The sequence below is a fragment of the Zootoca vivipara genome, chromosome 7, assembly GCF_963506605.1.
Source record: "Zootoca vivipara chromosome 7, rZooViv1.1, whole genome shotgun sequence".
Classification (NCBI taxonomy): Eukaryota; Metazoa; Chordata; class Lepidosauria; order Squamata; family Lacertidae; genus Zootoca; species Zootoca vivipara.
The window spans coordinates 6,141,429-6,161,435 of NC_083282.1; the positions used below are offsets into that span (position 1 = coordinate 6,141,429).

The 20,007-nt window shown below is 42.4% G+C and overlaps 1 protein-coding gene across 7 annotated transcripts; it reads left to right on the plus strand.

Annotated features, from left to right (window-relative positions):
* Positions 1-235: 235 nt before the first annotated feature.
* FAM20B (FAM20B glycosaminoglycan xylosylkinase) lies at positions 236-18,786 on the plus strand. Of its 7 annotated transcripts, none has more exons than XM_060276612.1 (10): positions 236-2,206; positions 3,251-3,328; positions 3,669-3,778; positions 8,450-8,965; positions 9,503-9,589; positions 10,631-10,740; positions 11,737-11,908; positions 14,199-14,390; positions 14,791-14,850; positions 16,296-18,786. In XM_060276612.1, exons 4-10 carry the CDS (start codon positions 8,589-8,591, stop codon positions 16,525-16,527), a joined length of 1,230 nt encoding a protein of 409 aa, XP_060132595.1. In that variant the 5' UTR covers positions 236-2,206; positions 3,251-3,328; positions 3,669-3,778; positions 8,450-8,588; the 3' UTR covers positions 16,528-18,786. The 7 variants fall into 7 exon arrangements, with proteins under 7 accessions (XP_060132595.1, XP_060132596.1, XP_034979372.1 ...); XM_060276613.1 differs by having other exon boundaries at positions 236-587; positions 1,283-1,330; positions 1,940-3,778; XM_035123481.2 differs by having other exon boundaries at positions 236-3,328.
* The last annotated feature ends 1,221 nt before the right edge of the window (positions 18,787-20,007 follow it).

Consider the following 20,007-nt stretch of genomic DNA (forward strand, 5'->3'; position numbering starts at 1 on the left):
GGAGACAGGCTGCAGTTGATGGTGGTGGTAAGACACTCTGGCCATGCTCTCGTGCTCTTTTCTTCCTTATCACTGAGACAGACAGATGCCAACAACCGCTGCAGGTATTCCAGATTGTGCTGCCAAAGAAAATACATTTTATGACTGTGGTTTTTTTTTAAAGGAATATCCCCTTAAAATAAAGGAACTGACACAACCAGACAGACTAGAGAGAACTCTTCAGATCAAGGTATTCATTCAAGAACAAAAAGCAATGCTATTTACTAATACACACAAGGTTTGTTCCTTTTAAAGCTGGGAGTGGGCTTTTGGGTTGCAAAATTAAACTTCAGACTTGCTGCAAAGTCAGGCTGATGTTTCTCTAGTTGCAGAGGTTTACTGGTCACTGTTGTAGGCATGGCGATAAGGCGAGGCTGCATGCAATTATGACATTCTTGTGTCCTGTGTGATGTCACAAGCAGGATACGCCTTAAGTCTTGGCAAAGAGAGAGGCAGTTAGCAGTCAGACCAGGGCTTCGTGCTGTCAAGTTGAATCATGGCGACAAGGTCTATATTAACTTTTACCAGAGGACAAATGTCTCGGAATGGTTTGTAGTCATTTTCCATGCTATGTTCTGCTGCTGTGGCTGCTGTGGTTTTGTAATTGGATAGCTGTAGAAAGACAAAACGAAACGTAAAAAGAAACACCTTTTTCAGGTTTTGAAAGGAGGCTGCATTGCTGTACCCACTTAATTGGGATAGAATAGTCAGGTGCAAAAGAGGGCTTTTGCATCTTCAATAGTTGCGTAGAAAAGGAAATGTCAGCAGCAGCAGCTTTCAATCCCTCTGACGTCTTCTGCACAACTATTAAAGGTTCAGGAGCCTTGTCCTCTTTTGTCCACGACTGGACCTAATGGTCAGGGGTCCCTTTACCTTTACCTTTAACTTGGGAATAAGTTCTACTGAACCCTGTTGGATTTACTAAGGAACACCGAGAGGGAGAGAGGCACAAGCAGATACATGCCTTGGCAAAGCTCGGTTTTACCTGTTCTACCTTGAATGACAGCTGGAAGTCAAGAGTGACCCTACAGAGCCATCTGCTGAGGGAAACTGATACTGCAACAATGGCTTAACAATGCAAAGCCCAATGTTCTAGATCCCTCCTCTTCCCTGGAAAAAAAGATTTTCATTCATTCGTTTAATTATTTGTTTGTTTGCTCAATCATTTCTAGTGCTGAAGCGGGAATGGCAGACCCTTCACTGCCTGTGGTGCATACCTTTTCTTTCTTTTTTTGGTGCGCAGACACTGGTTCTAGTTTCGAAGCAAGCTTGTTTTCTCCTGCTCTGGAAGGTAAGACCCAAATCAATGGATTCAAGTTACAAGAAAGGAGATTCTGCCTAAACATCAGGAAGGAACTGTTCAATAGTGGAACAGGCTCCCTCAGAAAGCAGTGGGCTCTCCTTCATTGCAGGTGGTGGTGTTTTCCCCCCAGAGATTGGATGGCTATCTGCCATGGATGCTGTACTGTAGTTGAGATTCCTGCATTGCAGAGGGTTGGAATAGATGACCCTCAGGGTCCCTTCCAACTCTACAACCCTTTCGGTTGTTATAACAGAACCAAAACAGTCTTACTATAAATTGGACTCAGACAAGTTTGTTGGGGGAAAGTCCGTAACTTATAGGGAGTTGTTGTCTGGGTCTTAATCTGTGTTCAGGCCTACTGGGGCTTTGCATTTAAGACTGCTTTCAGTTTTTGGTTTTAGTCTTGGAGCATGTGTTCTTATTAATTCTTTGCATCTACATGCCGCCCTTCTGCCTAGGCACTGAAGGCGCTTTACGATTTTAAAGTAGTAAGGTGAATGAAATAATGTGCAAGAGTGCTCTTCAGAGAATGTAAAAAGGGGGGGGTAAAGTCCAGTCAAAGGTGACTATGGGGTTGCGGCGCTCATCTTGTTTCAGGCCGAAGAAGCCGGCGTTTGTCCACAAACAGCTTTCCAGGCCAGCATGACTAAACCGCTTCTGGTGCAACGGGACACTGTGACGGAAGCCAGAGTGCAGGGAAACGCCATTTACCTTCCCACCACAGCAGAACCTATTTATCTCGTGTGCTTTCAAACTGCTAGGTTGGGAGGAGCGGGACAGAGCAACCACTCCCTTGCGGGGATTTGAACCGCTGACCTTCTGATCGTCAAGCCCAAGAGGCTCAGTGACCACAGCACCACCCATGTATGTATGGAGTTAATTTCACTCTAAAGTAATTTCACAGTAAAGCCTCCAGGGTACACATGCAAATCAGAGGTTGGCTCATTAGGGCAGGGTGTTGGTGGTTACAAAAACGACAGTACAGTAAGCATGCCTTTATCACGATCAGCAAAAATGTCAAAAACCTGTGAGCAAGCTTTCTGAGCTGTCTAGAATTCTTCAAACTAGATGATAATGAAACAAGTGGGGTCACGGGATAAAAAAAACAAAACGGAATGAAGTCTGCAGCTTATTAAAATGATCAAATGCAAGAGTTGTGCACAGGAATTTGGTTAGCCTTTGCAAAGCGCTAAACAAATTTCAGGTTGCAGCATAGATTGCTGGGTCGAAGGAACAGTAATGGCTACTCCTCTCATTCAAAAAGTTTAACAGTTATGGAGCGTTACTTCAAAGACGACCAGACCCATAATGTTTCCTCTCGCTCTATAATTATTATTAAGAAAAAATTGTTAAGATCTCCAGACCTTAACCTTAGGGATTTCTTACTGAGAAGATTGGACAGGTTTGCCTTAAAAGCTGCCCAGGATCAGTCCTTCCCTGCAATGTGCTATTGTAGTGGGCTGCTGCATGAGGTCTAGTAGGCTGAGGCAGAAACCCAGATAAACTTGAATACAGTTGGAGTTATTTCTGAGTGAATGTGTGTAAGATTGTGTTTGTCACACAGGCCCAGCAAGACTGGTCAATGTTGCCTATGAGCTGAGTGTGTGTGCGCCTTACAACACTCTCCTGGATCCAACACACAGCAATTCTGCAGCAGGAATGTTGATGTAGAAAGGTGGTTGTTGTTGTTTTACAAAAATATATATTAAAATGGGAAAACATCTAAAAATAGAAAGTTGGAAAACCACTGTGCTATATTGACCTGTAAACAGACAGCTGTGGGATTCTAGTCTAGTCTGTTTCTGTACCAGGTTTTAAGCGATCCTGAATTTTAAGTATTAACTTTTACTCACACTTGTAATTCTTTTTATTATCTCCTCATATAAAAATGGGATGAAAATAACACAGACAGCAGTATTACAGTGCAATCGTGTACATGTCTACTCAGAAGTAAGCCTTGTTGAGTTCAACGGTATTCGCCCTTAGGTAAGTGTTTATAGGATAATACGGTATCAACTGCAAATTTATATGAGTGCAGTGTATGCTGAAAATAAACTTGGCTTAACTAAATTAAGACAAACAATGAAAGTACATGACAGTTCTTTACAACCGTCCGTTTATGATCCATAGATCTCTGGCTTTGATTTTAACAGCATCCTCCCCGCCCCCTCTGTCTCCCATTGTGCAGTTAAACCTGTTTGCATATGGAATGTTAACTTTTAGCCTTTTCTCTTCCTAGTGTGTACTTTGTAGAGACACTTGTTCAGCCCCAGTACACATTACTCACTATTTGTTTAAGTAGGTGTGTTGTATTCTTGCATTATAGCTTTTCCTGAGGTTGATTAGAACTGCCTTTGCCTCTGGTTGGAGTGATTCAGATCCACCCTTTCACTGCTCTTTTAACCTCACTGAATGGGCGGACAGGGCAGATAAAAGGTAAGCATTCCTTGCAAGAACAGGAGGCACCCAACTTGAATCTTGAGCTATGTATGGGTTTAGTGAGAACTAAATGCAGCTGTTTTCAATGGGGCATATTTCCTGGGAACTTGCAGCTTTCAGAGGCCAACTATGCAGCCACCCAGGGTGCAGACTTTAGAGGGGCACCATACTGACTTTTGAGTGACACAGTTTTATACAGAGTCGTTTTGTTGTTTGATAAGATTTCACTTTTATATTTTGAAGAATTTTATCTCTCTTTTTTGAAGTAATTAATGCATTAGAACTGTTTTTAAATGTATATGACAAGGTTGTTCAAAATGATCTCTGTGCTGAAACGTTCCTCTTTTGTGTTTGTTGCGTTACTTACTCTTGCAATCTAAAAATAAATCCAGCAGTTTCAAGTTTGGTGCTTTTCATTTTTTTCCTACAAAACACCTGTTTTTGAAAATTGAAGTTAGCAATTTTGGGGGGAATGGTGTTCGGGGAAGTAGTTAGCCTTGATTAGGGCTCAAAATAGTGTGGCAGCGATATTCCTTATGAATACAGGCACAGCCAGAAGATGAGCTTGCGACAACTCGGTTGGTATTATTGCACGAGACTCTTAACCTCAGGGAGCCTTATTCTTATACGGGCAGGAGAGAGTTAAAGAGCAAGTCAGCGAGATCCTCGCCCCCTTGCCAACGCACATGTACGTGCAGAAGGGAGGGGCGGGGAAAAAGGAACGTCACATAGCGCAGCTTTCTATTGGTTGAACAGAAACGACTCACACGCTCACTCGTTCGCGTTAAACAGGCGACGCCGCGATTTCTTTAAGAGACCCTACGCTCTCGCGACGCCTTTTACGCCTTAAGGCGCGAGAGTAAGCGTGCGATTGGTCTTCGTCCGGGGAGGAGCGTGGTCTCTCCGGACGCTTCCATTGGCCGACGGGTGCGCGCGGGGGCGGGGTGGAGGGAGGGCGATTTGGGCGAGACCATGTTGTGCGTGCGTATGGGGGGCGCGCCTCCGAAGAGGGTCGTTGGCGGCGCCGGCAGCAGCGCCGGCCGGCCCAGTGAGCGGGAATGGCGCGCGGGCGCCTGTTGGCGGGTGAGTAGGAGAGCGGGCTCTGAGAAGGGCGCGCGCGGTGGAGAGGAGCGGTCCGCCGGGCCCGGCGCCCTCCCCCTCCCTCCCCTCAGCTCCCTTCGCGCCCTCCTTCCCTGGAGGGACCCATAGACCCATCCATGTGGCAGGAATGGGGGGGGGGGCGGAAAGGGCTGGAATGTCTCAAGCGCCTCGTCGCCCTCGTAGGTAGAGGGGCTCAGTTAGCTCGCCCCCGCTGCCGGAGGCACCTTTGAGGAGAAGTGGGGGGGGCGTAGGGGGCTCCGCACTTGTTGGCTTCGCTTCTCCGCGCCGGAGCTGGAAACCATCGCCGGGTGTGGAACGAAAAAAGGAGGGGGGGGAACATGTCCCCTGAGCATGTGCCGAGCGCATGCTTCCTCGGAGTATGATTTAAAAGTGTGTTAACTGGAAAGCATTTGCTTTTAGAAAGAATATGGCTGTGGGAGCCGGGTTCCCCCCCCCCCTTTTCTCAGAAACTGAGCAGAGAGGGCTTAAAATACGCTTGCACGCCAGAGAGTATGATTTGTATAAAACTAAACAGAAAAGCCGATAAAACGGTGAAAAACTTAATAAACTGGAAACCGAATTTAAAGCGTCGACCTGCTCACAGAAATAATAATAATCACTTAAGGGATAATAACCTAAATGTCACTTAAGCTTCACAGGCAGGTACCTCAGCTGAGAAGGTCCTCTGTCCGGTTGCTGCCCACTTGCACCTACTGAAGCAAATTTTAAATACATGGGCATAAGACATACGGTAGATGTGGGACATTTTTGATTGCTCAAAAACCAATTTTGAAAACGCTCTTATAATTGTACTGTATTTCTGTTCTTTGGCAGAAGCTTTTTGGCACCAATATTTCTGGGTCAAGTGTAATGAGGTGCGATGTCTGTACATTACCGGAAGCAGCCTATTGTTAATTCCCTTTTCAAATCCCACAGAGTTCCTGCCGCTCTAGGGAGCAAGATTAAATATTTTGGCATGAACTGCTGTAAAGATGTGAGAATGCTACAGAGAAATGTTAGAAATCTTTGCACCATTGAAACGGCAACGACTAATTTTGGGCCCACATATTTTCTAATAGAAAGAAACATTTCTGTCTACATATTCTCCTGATTGCACCTCCAGTCACACAGTCTGGCCTTCTTCAGTCACTGTTTTATACAGGGTTATCAAGAAGTACATGTCACGTAGAGAGTTCAGGTGAACAGAAGCACTGAAGACTGACTGAAAAGCCTATCCCTTTCCACGCAGCGACATCTATTTTTATTAAATTTTTATTCTTTCCTCTTGAATTTCAGTCTCATCAGATCCAGCATGCTTCCTCTTCCCCTGGCTTAAGCAGCCTTTTTGTACTGAAAGTTTAGTGCAGATTGTTTGAAATGAATGTGGATTTCCCCTCCTCTAAATTTTAGCATAGATCTCATCTATACAAGCATTGTTATTTTAGATCCTTCAGTAACTTGTCTGGAAATTAGATAGGTTTAGAAATAAGAGACCAGTGCTAGGTAGCATCCCCCCCCCTGTATTGTACTCATTCATTCTTTTGGAAGAGTTACTTTTGTTCATGGTTGCTGAACCATGGGAGAGAGAATTTTATCTCTTCCTAAACTTAGGAGACTGGGCTATGCTGTTGCTGCCATTTCCCTTGTATGGGAAGATGGCATATCTTGCATTACCATCCTGGTGAGTGGTAAAAGTCTGCATGGTTTGAATCTCTTTAATGTGTATGAGATTAACTAAGAAGAACCTGCCCAAAACTGAATATGGTTTTATTTAAAAGAGGTGGAATTTTAGTTGAAAGATGCCACAGAACCAAGACTAACAACTTCATTATAAAATGCCCTTGGGAGCCCTACAAAAAATGTGGTGCTTGTACAGTGGTATTCAACTTGAAAAGGTCCAGCAATTTTCATTTTCCTGTTTCAAACAAGAGACCCTTGTTTCCCATTCCCGTGCCTCTTAGTTGTCCATTGCATCTTATTTTGCCCTCAGACATTGGTAGTTTAAATATAATTATCTAGCCTTATCAGCTGCCTGTGGTCTGAAGTGTAAGAAATAAGCAAGGCGGTGCTGTAAGGAGTTTACAACCTGAATTTCGCCATTAGTGGCAGTGGGGAGGGAAGAGAGTCAGTAAAGGTTGAAGACTTTAAAACAGAAAACACTACTAATTGGGTGAATCAGGCTGGTAAAAGATGGCACAATCATATTCCTGCACAGCAGTAGACTGCCAGCTCTTGTCTGCAGTGTCTGGTAAAAGATGTTTTGTGGGAAAGCCGTGTAACCTGTTCTTAGATCGACAAACTGCGCAATATTTCTTCTCAAGGTTCATTTTGGAATGACTAATGTCACCACCTCCCTTGGGTCTTTGGACACATTGCATATAATTCCTGAAACTGCTGTGTTTGCTCTCAGATGCACAAGCGTTTTTTCAACTGACTGGCTTAGTTTTCAAATTAAGTGTTAATAAGAAGTAGGAGTATCCTTCAATCTGTATAATAACAAGTGGAAGTGTAACTTTGCTCACTAATAACACTGAGCTGAAAATATCTGTTCAGCTTTGTTCATTTGGGCTTTCAAGCTTATGGGTGAACTCTGGGATCTTTATTCTTATTTCAATGCAGCAGCCCTTCAGAGCTTTCTTTCCAGCTTCATGTGAACAGTGCTTTGTGTCCAGAACTTGGTTGAAAAATAGAGAGAGTCCTGATATTCACATGATTTGCTCCAATGTTGAGCAAAAGATATCCTGCCTAATGTGTAAATTTCAATCTGAAAACTTAGGGGGAAAGCAGTCCTACTGTTCTCTAGGTTAAGTTGTTTTGCTTTTTGTGTGGAAGAGCTCCATCAAACTATCAAAGTTTTGTGGGTTGATGGTGGTGTTTTTTTAGTACCCCGAAAGTAAAATGCTTGATCAGTAGTTTAAAAGTTCTTTCTCTACAGCTCTCCTCCCAGAGGCGGCAAATAATGTCTCTCTTCTGTCCTCAAGTCTTTTCTGTTTGCTTTTGTAGCTAAAACATTCCCTTGTGTTGTTTGAGAAAGCCTTAATGTCCTAAGGATCTTTGACAGTGGGCAGGGTAATATTTCCATAGTTCAGAAACATCCCACACCATCTTGGTTGGGCAGAATGTCCTGGGAATCTAGGCAGATAAGATTATCATAGTTTGGATTGTTCAACAAAATAAAATAGTAATCTTTCACCAGTCTTCCCTAAGTAAATTGAATATCTCATTTTCTCTCATTTAGAATGCTACATACTTATCTCTTTGCTCCATCCCAAAATGACGGGGAGATTAATTTTCCTCACATTTTCACGTCACTGTTAGTGGTTTCTGAATTTTAAAATTAGGAGAATTCATGTATCATTCATTTCTCCATATTGTATAGCAAGTAGTGTTCTAGCAGGTTGTTACCTGAAAATCTGAAGAAATCAGCCTTTTAGTAGATGGTGGATTTGAAAACTGGCTGTTTCTGCTGATGTACACAGTGAAAGTACTAGAAATCCACAGCATATGTTCTGCAGGTATAAATCATGCCTAAGGATGTGAAATTCAACTCTCTTTAATAACTCACAGGTGTACCAGAAGCTGCAGTGGCAACATTTGGTCAACTGAAGCGAAGATGGTACTTGTACACTGTCTCTCAATTTGCTTTGTGAGAGACTTCCTGTAACCTTTGGAAGAACGCATCAGGAGAGAAGGACTGCTTGTCATCATGAAGTTGAAACAACGGGTGGTGCTTCTGGCAATCCTCCTTGTCATCTTTATTTTTGCCAAGGTTTTCCTCATAGACAACCTGGACACTTCAGCAGCTAACCGTGAGGACCAGCGTGCCTTTCATCGTATGATGGCAAGCCTGCGGGTGGAGCTGGACCCACGACTTGACCACACTCTGCAGTCTCCCTGGGAGATTGCAGCCCAGTGGGTGGTGCCACGGGAAGTGTACCCAGAGGAGACGCCAGAACTGGGGGCAGTGATGCATGCTATGGCTACAAAAAAGATAATCAAAGCAGACGTAGGCTATAAGGGAACCCAGCTGAAGGCATTGCTCATACTGGAAGGTGGGCAGAAAGTGGTCTTCAAACCCAAGAGGTAAAAAGGTCATACAGTGGCTGGATGAAATATATTGAGTGTTCCCCTTGCCCAACCCATGACTTGCTTTGGGGTTTCCCAAATGGGGAGTACTGGTTATCATTCTCCAATGGATGGGTGAGGACAGATCAGGGAAATGGATAGCTGATTATTGACCTCTTCACCACAGTGCACGTGTATGGGGAAAGTGGGATTTGAGATGACCATGCTAGTGTCATCTTCCCTTTTCCAGCCTCTGATTGGCTATGCCCAATATTGTTCCAGTGTTACGGAGCTAAGTAAGAAGAAGCTGCGAGGAAGTTCCTATCCTATTGCCTGTGAGAATCGGCTCTTGTCTTCCTGGCCTGGAATGTTGACCATACAGCAAGTCCACTGTCAATCAGTAACAGCTCTAGTTAAAAGCTTCCTTGCATGTGTGGCCATGTGATCAGCTGCAAGGGAACATGTCTCAAGTAATGTGCCATCTTGATTCAGAAACTCAATCTGCTTGGATTTTACCTAGCATTATGACTCAGATTGTCTGCTTGCAATTTTTAGATATGCCAGAGACTATGTGGTAGAAGGAGAGCCGTATGCTGGGTATGACAGACACAACGCAGAGGTGGCAGCCTTTCACCTAGACAGGTATAGAAATGTTGATTTAGAATTCACTCTTCTTGGAAATGGATAATAAACCTATACACACCTTTAAGCTCTGAATAGAAATTTTGTTTTTAATTGAAAAATTGTGAGGAAATAATAGTTTCCTGTTCTGTACCTAATTCAGTTATATTGTCATCTGAGTGCAACAGGCCATCATGGTTTTCTTACGTAATTACATTTTCAATGTGAGGTCCAAGCTGTTTCTCTGTAGGGCGAAACTGCTGCAAATGAGGCAGGCCTGTGGAAAGTAAACATTGCTTCCAGGTGACTTAGGCATGGAAACTGAAGGTTGAGATGACTAATGTAGGTACCGTATATTCAAGCAATCAGGCGGTTTTTGTGTGTGTGTTCCTTTAACGTAGAAAGGTAACATTTGTAGACTTTATTGTAAAGCTGCACTGAACCAATAAAATTCATGAGCATGTTCTGAGGTCACATGATACAGCCATTTCTCTGAAGTGAAGCATAGCTGATCAGTGCCTGAATGGAATACCACTTAGAAACCTTAAATATGCCAGCTTGACTTCCATTATGGATGAAGGGTGGGATACAAATGTACTAAACAAACCTTCGAGGAGGAAAAGTATTTTTTTCTGAAGAAAGATCCTTCCCACCACTCACATTTTTGGTCCAGTCCTTCTCACAAATGTCAAATGAATCCAAGCATTATTTACTTGAGGACTTTATTTAAAGCAGTATTTGGGGGCAGAACACTGTGTACAGCCACTTCACGCCTGGTCCCAACAGCTAAACAATTTGTTTTGAAGCTCAAACCATTTTTACAGCCTAAGAGCAAATCCACTGTTGTTCTGCTCTAACCCTGCTTTTCGTACTGAGCACCACCCACCTGTGAAAAGTGCGTATGCAATTTTGGAAGTTTCAATGCAGCTGAGACATTATCTTGAAATTGTCGCCTCTTTTGTTAAATTTTTAATTTGTGAATTTTTTTCCCTTAGATATTTGGGAGGCGACTGGATTGTTCCATATTGTCTCACTTCCTTCTTACTTTCCTTCTCCAAACAGAATCTTAGGTTTCCGACGAGCCCCTCTAGTGGTTGGTAGGTTTGTGAATCTCCGCACAGAGATCAAACCTGTTGCCACAGAACAGCTGCTAAGTACGTTCTTGACATTAGGTAGGTGACAAAGTATATTTCATTAAGGCCTCTAAAATAAAATTGGAAAAAAAACCAGCAAGGGGCTTGTGGAAGTTAATTGCTGTTGAGAAAGCAGGCCTAATGTTCTGCAAGCCCCTTAGGCTCAGTCAGATACAGTATTCCTGATTTCTTGTGCTTAGGAGATTATGAGTGTGCAGCACGTTTGTGGGTTTCCTTCCCCTCATATATACAAATTCTTCCCCTTCCAGTGTGCATTGATATTAATACTATGATAATGTGTTAAAGTTACCTCTGGTTGTAAATTCTGGTTTGACACCAACACTATGATTACTATGAACATTGGTAGAATCTAATACTGCACCTTAGTTGGTGCTAAAAAGAGAAGGGAGCAAGGAACATGGCAGCTTACAGCACACTCCTGGTATCCTAACCACAGGGGATTGGAAACAGCTTTTATCTGGACTTGATTCACAGATGGTTTAGTGTGAAATATTCTTATATGAGTCAATATTCTGTTGAGAAGCAGTTTTTGCTATTTCACTTCTTTCTCTGTTAATTGAGTTAGTACTGTTCAATGGTAATGTCAATAGATAATTTAGAAGTAGCAATTCATTCTTAAAAAAACCCTCATTTTAAAAGCAATGAAACTGCTATAACAAGTATCAGGAGGGGTGTCACACAATTTGAGATCCCTGGCTTTGTTTATGGAAATATGTCAGAAAAATACATTAATTTACATACTTCAAAGAAAGTATCTGCTTTTTCATTCAGCTGGGCTTTTAGTTAATCATAGGTGGAAAGATAGCTTGCTGTTTGCCTGAAACCTTTTTTCAGCACATTGGGGTGAGGGAGGAGAGAGAAGCTGAGTTTTCTCTTGAGCAAATGAAATGGGTTAATTTTAAAACTTAAAGATTTTAAGGTATCCTAGAAAGCTTCTGAAACATCTATAAACATTTTAATACTATTATATCAACTTGGACATGAGATGGGTTTTTGCTTCTGCTTTCTTCCAAGGAAATAATACTTGCTTCTATGGAAAGTGCTACTATTGCCGGGAAACAGAACCAGCCTGTGCTGAAGGGGATATCATGGAGGGGTCAGTCACGCTATGGCTGCCGGACGTTTGGCCCCTTCAGAAGCATCGACACCCATGGGGCAGAACGTACAGGGAAGGCAAGCTGGCCAGGTATAGAGCAAAATATTTTTTCCTTTGCCACGTCTATTGCTCAGTCCAGGGAATGTAGATGGAAAGGAGGGTATCAGCCAGTTTTCCTGAAACTCTGTTACAGCTGAGGCCCTCAAGAATGGTATATGGATTACAGTGGTACCTCGCAAGACTAAATTAATTCGTTCCACGAGTCGTTTCATGTTGCGATAATTTCGTCTTGCGAAGCACGGTTTCCCATTGGAATGCATTGAAATTTAATTCATTCGTTCCTATGGGGAAAAAAGAAGCGCCAAAAAAACAAAAAATGTGCCGACTCACCCGCCGGAAGTCTTTAAGGCTCTGGGGAGGGGGAAGCAGGAGGAGGGCCAGGGGTCTCCTCCCTCCGCAGCCTCCGCTCCTTCAGGCGCTGCCGCTGTTCCCGCCAAGGGTCGCCTGGCGAGCCCCGCTGCTGCTCCTGCCGGATCGGGGGAGGAGCCACGGAAGCCGCCATGGCCGCCGAGGAGGGCAAGGCCAGAGCCGCGGAGGCCTCCATGAGTGCCGCGCCGCCGCAGGAGGCAGAAGCGGTGACCGTGGACGTCACCGGCGGAGTCCTAAAGGTAAGCGGCAGCGGCTTCCCTTCTCAATTGCGAGGCTGCTTCGTCTTGCAAAGCATGGCCATAGACGGCTTCATTTTGCGAGTCTTCAAAAAAATCGCAAAACGCTTTCGTTTTGTGATGTTTTTGTTGCGCAAGGTGTTCGTCTTGCGGGGTACCACTGTATAGCCCCTAAAGTTATGTGGTGGATAAAGGATTCTGAGAATGTTGTGCAATGGACGAAGGGTGCTGGAAGTACAGATGTGAAGGATTTTAAGAGATGATGGGAAGTGACAATCCATTTTGTTCTCTCTGTTTTCTTTCCCAAAGAATAGGTAGAGTTTAAGTTCTTATAACTTAAAATAACTAGGTAGCAGTAGTCTGTGTATATGTGCATAGTGTACAATCTCACGTTTTGAGACTTGTTTCGTTTGCAACAGTTAGGCTAATTTCTGAAAGTGAAGTAAACAGTGTTTATAAGAGCACATGTTGTTGTTCACTACTAGGCAAAGACAAATCAGCCTTGCCATGTTTGTACATTTTCATACATAATTCTGCTCCATCCCATTTCAGAATTAATCTGTGGTAATTCTTAATTTGCATTTGAACATGTGTTTCTTAAAGTATTTTCTCTCAAAATAATGCATTTCTAAACCTATTTTACCAAAATACAGTTTAAAATATGTTGGGAAATTCAGGAAGTGTGAAATATGGTGGTTATCCAACTTCCACTTTAGCCTGAAATATGTAAATCAGGTTAGTGTGCATCAGAATTTGCAAAGCTTGAATTTGTCAAGCATCCCTTTATCAAACTCCTCTTTTGACTATGATTAGTTTTGTTCATCTTTCATGATTACATCAGTAATTTGGATTCCTGAGACTTGTTTCCATTAAAAATAAATAAATCCACTTCTATCTGCCCCTCGTGCTTGGGTTATGGCTGAAAATCATATTGATAGCACCTGCTGTTTGCTGTAACAGTACAGATTTCAGTTCTCCTTTGTGATCCCCAGTAATGTTCTCTCACTTTCCTTACTGTTTCTCCTCAAATATTACTGTACCTTGCAGAAATAACCAAATCTTGGTATGCACTAAGCCTTGGGCAAAATAAGACAATTTGTCCTCAATTTGTCCTAGGCTAAAAGAGGAGATATAGTAAGAATCTGTGAAGAAAAGGCAAGCTGGTAATTAAAGGCAATTTTCTCACACACCATAGTGGGAGAATATTGGCTTGAAAGCTAGCTGGACATTCACCAAGTAGGCACTGAGCCAGTGTGACTAGCTTAGCAGTTATATTGGTCTGGACCAGGGGTCAGCAACCTTTTTCAGCCATGGGCTGGTCCACTGTCCCTCAGACCATGTGGTGGGCCGGATTATATTTTGGGGAAAAATAATGAATGAATGCCTAAAGGTAAAGGGACCGCTAACCATTACGTCCAGTTGTGACCGACTCTGGGGTTGCGGCGCTCATCTCGCCTATGCCCCACAAATAACCCAGAGATGCATTTTAAATAAAAGGACACATTCTGCTCATGTAAAAACACTCTGATTCCCGGACCGCCTGCGGGCCAGATTGAGAAGGCAATTGGGCCACATCCGGGGCCCCCGGGCCTTAGGTTGCCTACCCCTGGTCTGGACCCTATTTTTCAGATTATGGAAGTCTCTCTTTAATGCCTCTGACAATGCATGGTTATATTTAAAATGAATCACAAAGATTTCTCCATGTCTGCTTGCAGGTGGGAATATGATGAGAGCTACTGTGATGCTGTAAAGAAGACCTCACCCTACGACTCAGGCCCACGGCTCCTTGATATCATAGATACAGCAATCTTTGATTACTTGATTGGGAATGCTGATCGACACCATTATGAAAGCTTTCAGGATGATGAAGGGGCCAGTATGCTAATTCTACTTGACAATGCCAAAAGGTGGGAAATGTGTCAACATCTGTGAAATTTCTCCAAGCTAAATGACAGCCATAAGGTTAGGAAAGATTGTACTATGGGCTCTCCCTAATGCAGCCTAGTTCCCTCCAGAGGTTTGATGCCACACCTCTCACTTTCCCTGACCATTAGCTATGCTGGCTGAGGCTGATGGGAGTCCAAAATGTCTGGAGGGCAACAGGTTGGGGAAGGCTGCCCTCATGCTTTTAAGGTAGGGAACCCAAGAGAGAAATTTTGTAAGCCTGCTATTACTAATGCATCTGATTCCCTTTAGTTTGTGGGTTAATTGAAATGTCAGGGACTGCTGAAGTCCTTAACTCTGTGATGTGGAGTAGGGTAGAATTTTCCAGCAACTTAACTGGATTTGTATCCATTTGTTTTTCAGCTTTGGGAACCCTGTCTTGGATGAGAGAAGCATTTTAGCACCTCTTTATCAATGCTGCATGTAAGTAAAGGACAAATAAGTTATTGATCTTTTATGCTGTATACACCTTGCAATCCCTGTCCCAAACATCCTGGGGGTGTGCAAGTCTGACAATCCAGTGCTGCCTCAGTGCATTAAGATAATGGTTAGGATAATGAATACAAATGCACATGCTTTGCAGACTCTTAATATAGTGTCTTGATGATCTGCAACTTTGGTTTGAGACTGAGATGCTGGCTGCACATTAAACTTGTCACATCAAAAGAAGCTATTCCTCTGAACCCCTAGGATCAACTAGCTGCTAACGGAGAGATAAGACAGGATGGAGCAGCTCTATGACCTCCCTCCAGCTTTTTCTTCCTGTCACTGAGGGAGTCTTCAGAATTGTTTGCAGTCAGGGCCTGGCTTACATGTAGCTGCTTTTCATGTGACAAGAGTCACATGTTGTCAAGCTCTGTGATTCCATCTGAGCCATCTGCATTACATGTAACTTGGGCTTTAGATGAGAGAAGTGAAGAAGTAACTGCAGGGGGGAAAGAAGGCAAGAAGTGCAGTAATTAGTAGGCTGAGTGGGCTCAAAGCTTAGGAACTTTAAACAGGCGTGTCTGAGGTTTTTTGGCTTTGGAGGGAAATCAATTTCTGAGAAGTACTTTAGTATGCAGTATCATTATTTTATTTGTATTCTGTCTTTCCAGACTTAAAACTATAGGCAGCTCGCAACATAATTTTTTTTTACATAATTAGAAGCCAAAGTAGTAATAAGCAATAAATATAACGCACCCAAAAAGTAAACAACCAAATCGAACAATTTTCACATAAATATTAAGGTGTAAAAATAAAGATACAGAAAAATTGTATTCACAATAGCAACAAAATCCTCTAAACAATACCCTAACTCAAGAGTGCACAAGATTCCTAGCTTGCTTTTATTTTAATTTTTTTGCATAGCCTCCAGTCTGTGCTGCAGCAGGAGAGGCCCGCAGTCTTTCGTACTTACAGCTTTAACTTACCACCTCCTTCATGCCCTACACCACTCCTTACTAAATGTCCACATTATGCAATTATGAAATTCAGAATAAAGCTTTCAAATTGAACAACTTTATTCAAAATAAATATTTATGTAGATTATTTGCACAACTCATTTTCTGAGTAGGTCTTCTGTATTTATTGCATTGGTATTTTGCCTTTACTCCAAGGAGGATTTTATCTTCTTGTTCCTATGAGGTTAGGCGGAAAAGTAAGCTTCATGGCTGAACCCAAATTTTCCCATTCCTACCGCCCCAACCCCCACTACACACTAGTTTGTTCGGAGTGTTTTGTGCAAAATATGAGCAGCTTTGCTTATAGTTCTGTGTTATCATCTTGTGATATGAGCTTGTGGACAGGCCCAAGTAGATTGTGTCCCTCATCCTGAAGTCTGCAATCATAACTTAGGTTTGCCATACATTCTCTCATTTCTTTTGCAGTATTCGAGTCTCCACATGGAACAGACTGAACTACCTGAAGAATGGGGTGCTGAAGTCTGCCTTAAAAACTGCCATGTCACATGATCCTATCTCACCAGTTCTGTCTGCCCCTCATATGGATGCCCTGGACCAGCGACTCCTGAATATCTTGGCTACAGTAAAGCAATGTACAGACCAGTTTGGACCAGACATTGTACTGGTAGAAGATAGGATGACACTTTCCCATTTGTAGCTTCACAAGGTGTTGGAGCAGATTTTCTCTCTATTTTTAAGAAAACAAGAAGAAAACAGCACAATTGGTTTTGCATGGCTGTGGGCAGGATGGGCTGGAACTGAAATGCCAGACTTCCTGAACTAAAGGAGAAAGCAGCGGCATGATGGTTTTGCTGAAGACAAGGAACTTGCCTTCAGGTAGCCCCATATCATGTTTTGTATGTCCATTGCTGGCAGTGGATGTTACACTGAGAGCACTCCTAGATTTCTTAAATAAGAAATTGGAAGTAGGCATTAAGACAGACTGATTCCAGAGAAGAGCCACAGTCCCCTCACCTAATCCAAATATGGTTTCAAGATTATAACCCAATTCATAGTTGTAAAGAATAGGCTGCCTATGCTTCCTTGCTGGCTACCTAAAAAGAGATCATGAAGACAAGATCAGTTGTTGAAGGGGCATCCCTTGTTGTTTCTCCTGACCCTCATGCATCTCACACATTTTTGGCTGGAATTTTCTCAAGAGCTCCATGAAGGATTGTGTTATTGTTAGCAGCATTAAGCAAAATCCTTTAATTCCAAAATCCTAAGAAGAAAGACTATTTTAGATTGCTAATTTAAATCTATACTTCATCCACAAGGCTGAAAGGATTCAGGACTGCATGATGCTGCAAAGACTCAACCAGCCATGAAGGTCAAAGATTATGGTGCAAACCATTGTTTTCTTGCCAGTATTCTACTGCTAGGGAATAAGCATTGTGGTTTTTTAAAGGAGCAGATGCAATTGAACCAAATAATTATTCTAAAAAGTAGGAATGATTGAGATTCATTATGTTCTCTCTGTATTGACACCCCTTCATGAGACGAGACCAATGGGGTTTGTTGCTAAAGTTTGCAGTTAATTTAAAAGATGGATACCACCAGAGACTGAGCAATGGAATATTTTCTGACTGGTGTGTCACTGCTTCTGTAAGTAGTTGCAGGTTCTGTGCCAGACAGTATACTTAACAGTATCCTGTCATTTTTTTGGGCTGAGCAGAACTTAAAAGCATTTCCAGTAGACCTTTTCCAAGTGGCAGAAAGCTGCTTCTTCTGAACTATCTACTGGCTTTTTGACCATTAGCCTGGAATTGTACAGTGCTTCAGGAAATTTTAGGTGACTTTTTGAATGATAAGCCCGATTTTTCTGGAAATGATACCCATCTACCATATTGGAGAGTAATTTGTAGAAGTTTATCCCATGTGTCAGCTTTGACATGTAGCATCCTTATGCATTAATCAACAGACTTTATCAGAGACTTAATCAGATTAAACTTCCTGGATTGGGTGCCTTGGAAGCCATGTGAAACTAATTTAAAGGCAAAGTCTGACTTTTTCAGTTAGCCTTTTTTTTTGGCAAAAGCTACAACTTCCTGCTTCCAGAGTAACAAATGGCAGGGGGATGCATTTTCTTTCTTCTAATTAGTCCCTGTCAGTAAGTGTCTGAAGGCAGTTGCCTAAACTACAACCTGGCCTAAAAAGCAATGGCAATCCCTATCTGTTGCAAGCTATCTACTTCAACAAAGAGAAGATTGACAAATACAATGGTTTCTGTCAAGCTGGCTCAGCTAATCATCTTGAGTTTCTACAGGTGATGTTGATTTCCACCATGAGGGTCACTGGCTACAAAAATCTTTTTGAAACATGGCATGAAGGTGTGATCAGGTCAGGTACTAAGGTTAAACTCCCTGGACACTTCCAGCATCAGCTGTTGCAATTATGTTGTGTCCAGGGGAAAAATGGAGTAGTACAATTAGTGAAGGTAACCTCTTGCAGCTTGGGTGTCTCCATATTTATCTTGACACAAGCAGCAGCATACCAGTATGAAATTAAACAACTTTTCAAGCTGATGAAGACTCATTTCTGTGCAACCAGTAACAGAGACAGAATTAGCTTTGAAGCACCAAAATATTTGAAGGAAGTACTACAGTCATCTATCTTTGCCTGATTTGGCAAGTGGTGTAGAAGAAACCACACATTTGTATTTTGGAATCTGATGAACTGGAAATGTCGCTTAAGTAAAAAAGAAAAAGAAACTAATTTATTAAGAAGTTAACTTATTATGTAGCAGCTGGAACAGAGTGCACACACCTCTTGGACCAGTCAGAAGGTTGCCTTTGGGAGTGGCTGCAAATGGAAACTCTTGGAAGAAAAGAACTCAATATAATCTTGATTCTGTTATGTGTTTTCCCAGGTTCAGACTGCATAAATAAGTATTATGTGAATAAATTTTTTAATAAAACACTGGGCTGGGGGTTTTTTGCTTCTCACACCATGCTAGTTTCAATGGCAACTTGCCTTGCTCTTTTTAGATAGGAGTTGCCAACATAGGATAGTGTGCAGTCTTAATGTGCTTCTGATGTTGCCTTTTAGTGGTGCAGGAGGTATGGCAATGTGACTCCTTCACACACCAGTATTGATCCAATTTCTGCCAGGAGTGACAGAGGCACTCTGTCGCTTGAATTAGAAACTGCAGTTTCTGTGGTCAGGATCTACCTTAAAGAGCTAAGAGTGTGCTAAGAGCCACCTTTGGATGTAGAAAAGATGGTGTGCAAAATCAATCCCTACAGGCCTAGTGTAAGAACTAGAAGTTTTTACTTCTGCCTTAGTATCACCAGAGCATTACTTAGGCTTCATGTACTTTAGCCGTCAATTACCATCTAAACTACTGCCTCCAGAGACTCAGAGCTGGTGATGGAGTTTCAGTGTTATCAAGTAACACAAGAAGGACTCATTCTTCAGTTGCTTTCATGCTACCTTGTGCTGTTGGATGGATTAATCGGTTCATGAATTATGTTATGAGAACTGTCCAACAGTGGCCTGGCTAGAAACTAAATGAAATACGGCAACCAGAAAAAGGGGTATATCTCTTGGTTATGACTCCCTGTGACCATGCAAATGACAGAATATAAATTTGCAGTCTTGCCAAGTCTGCCTTGTGATGCATTCCACAAGCAGACTTTGGCCTGAACTAGTTCTCCATCTTTAGTTGATGATGAGGGTAGAAAGAGTTGTGCTTATATTGCATTTTCTGAAAAGGAGTAGGATCAAATGACTGCTAATGGGGAGAGATGGTAGATATAGGAAGCTGTCTCAAAAAGTAATTATTGACTTGTCAATAGGCCATATCCTGCTGCAGAACCAATGCCTGATAGTTTTAAAAAAGTTTAGTATCAGTATAGACTTCTTCCTTGTTGCCTTTAACTGAGGTTAGTTAAATGCTTTTATTTTCTGAGTCTTTAGCGTACTTTAGGCTGCAGTCCTATATGCATTTACTTGAGAGTAAGTCCAATTAAACTAAGTGGGACTTACTTTTGAGTAGACATGGATGGGATTGCGCTGCCAATGCAATTTTGTGTTTATGTGGGCTGGCAGGATAATATGGAGGGTCATCATTGCCTGGAGAGATTTCATATGCTTCAAATCTTATGAGCTTAGCTTATGACTTAGCAGGTGTATGGTT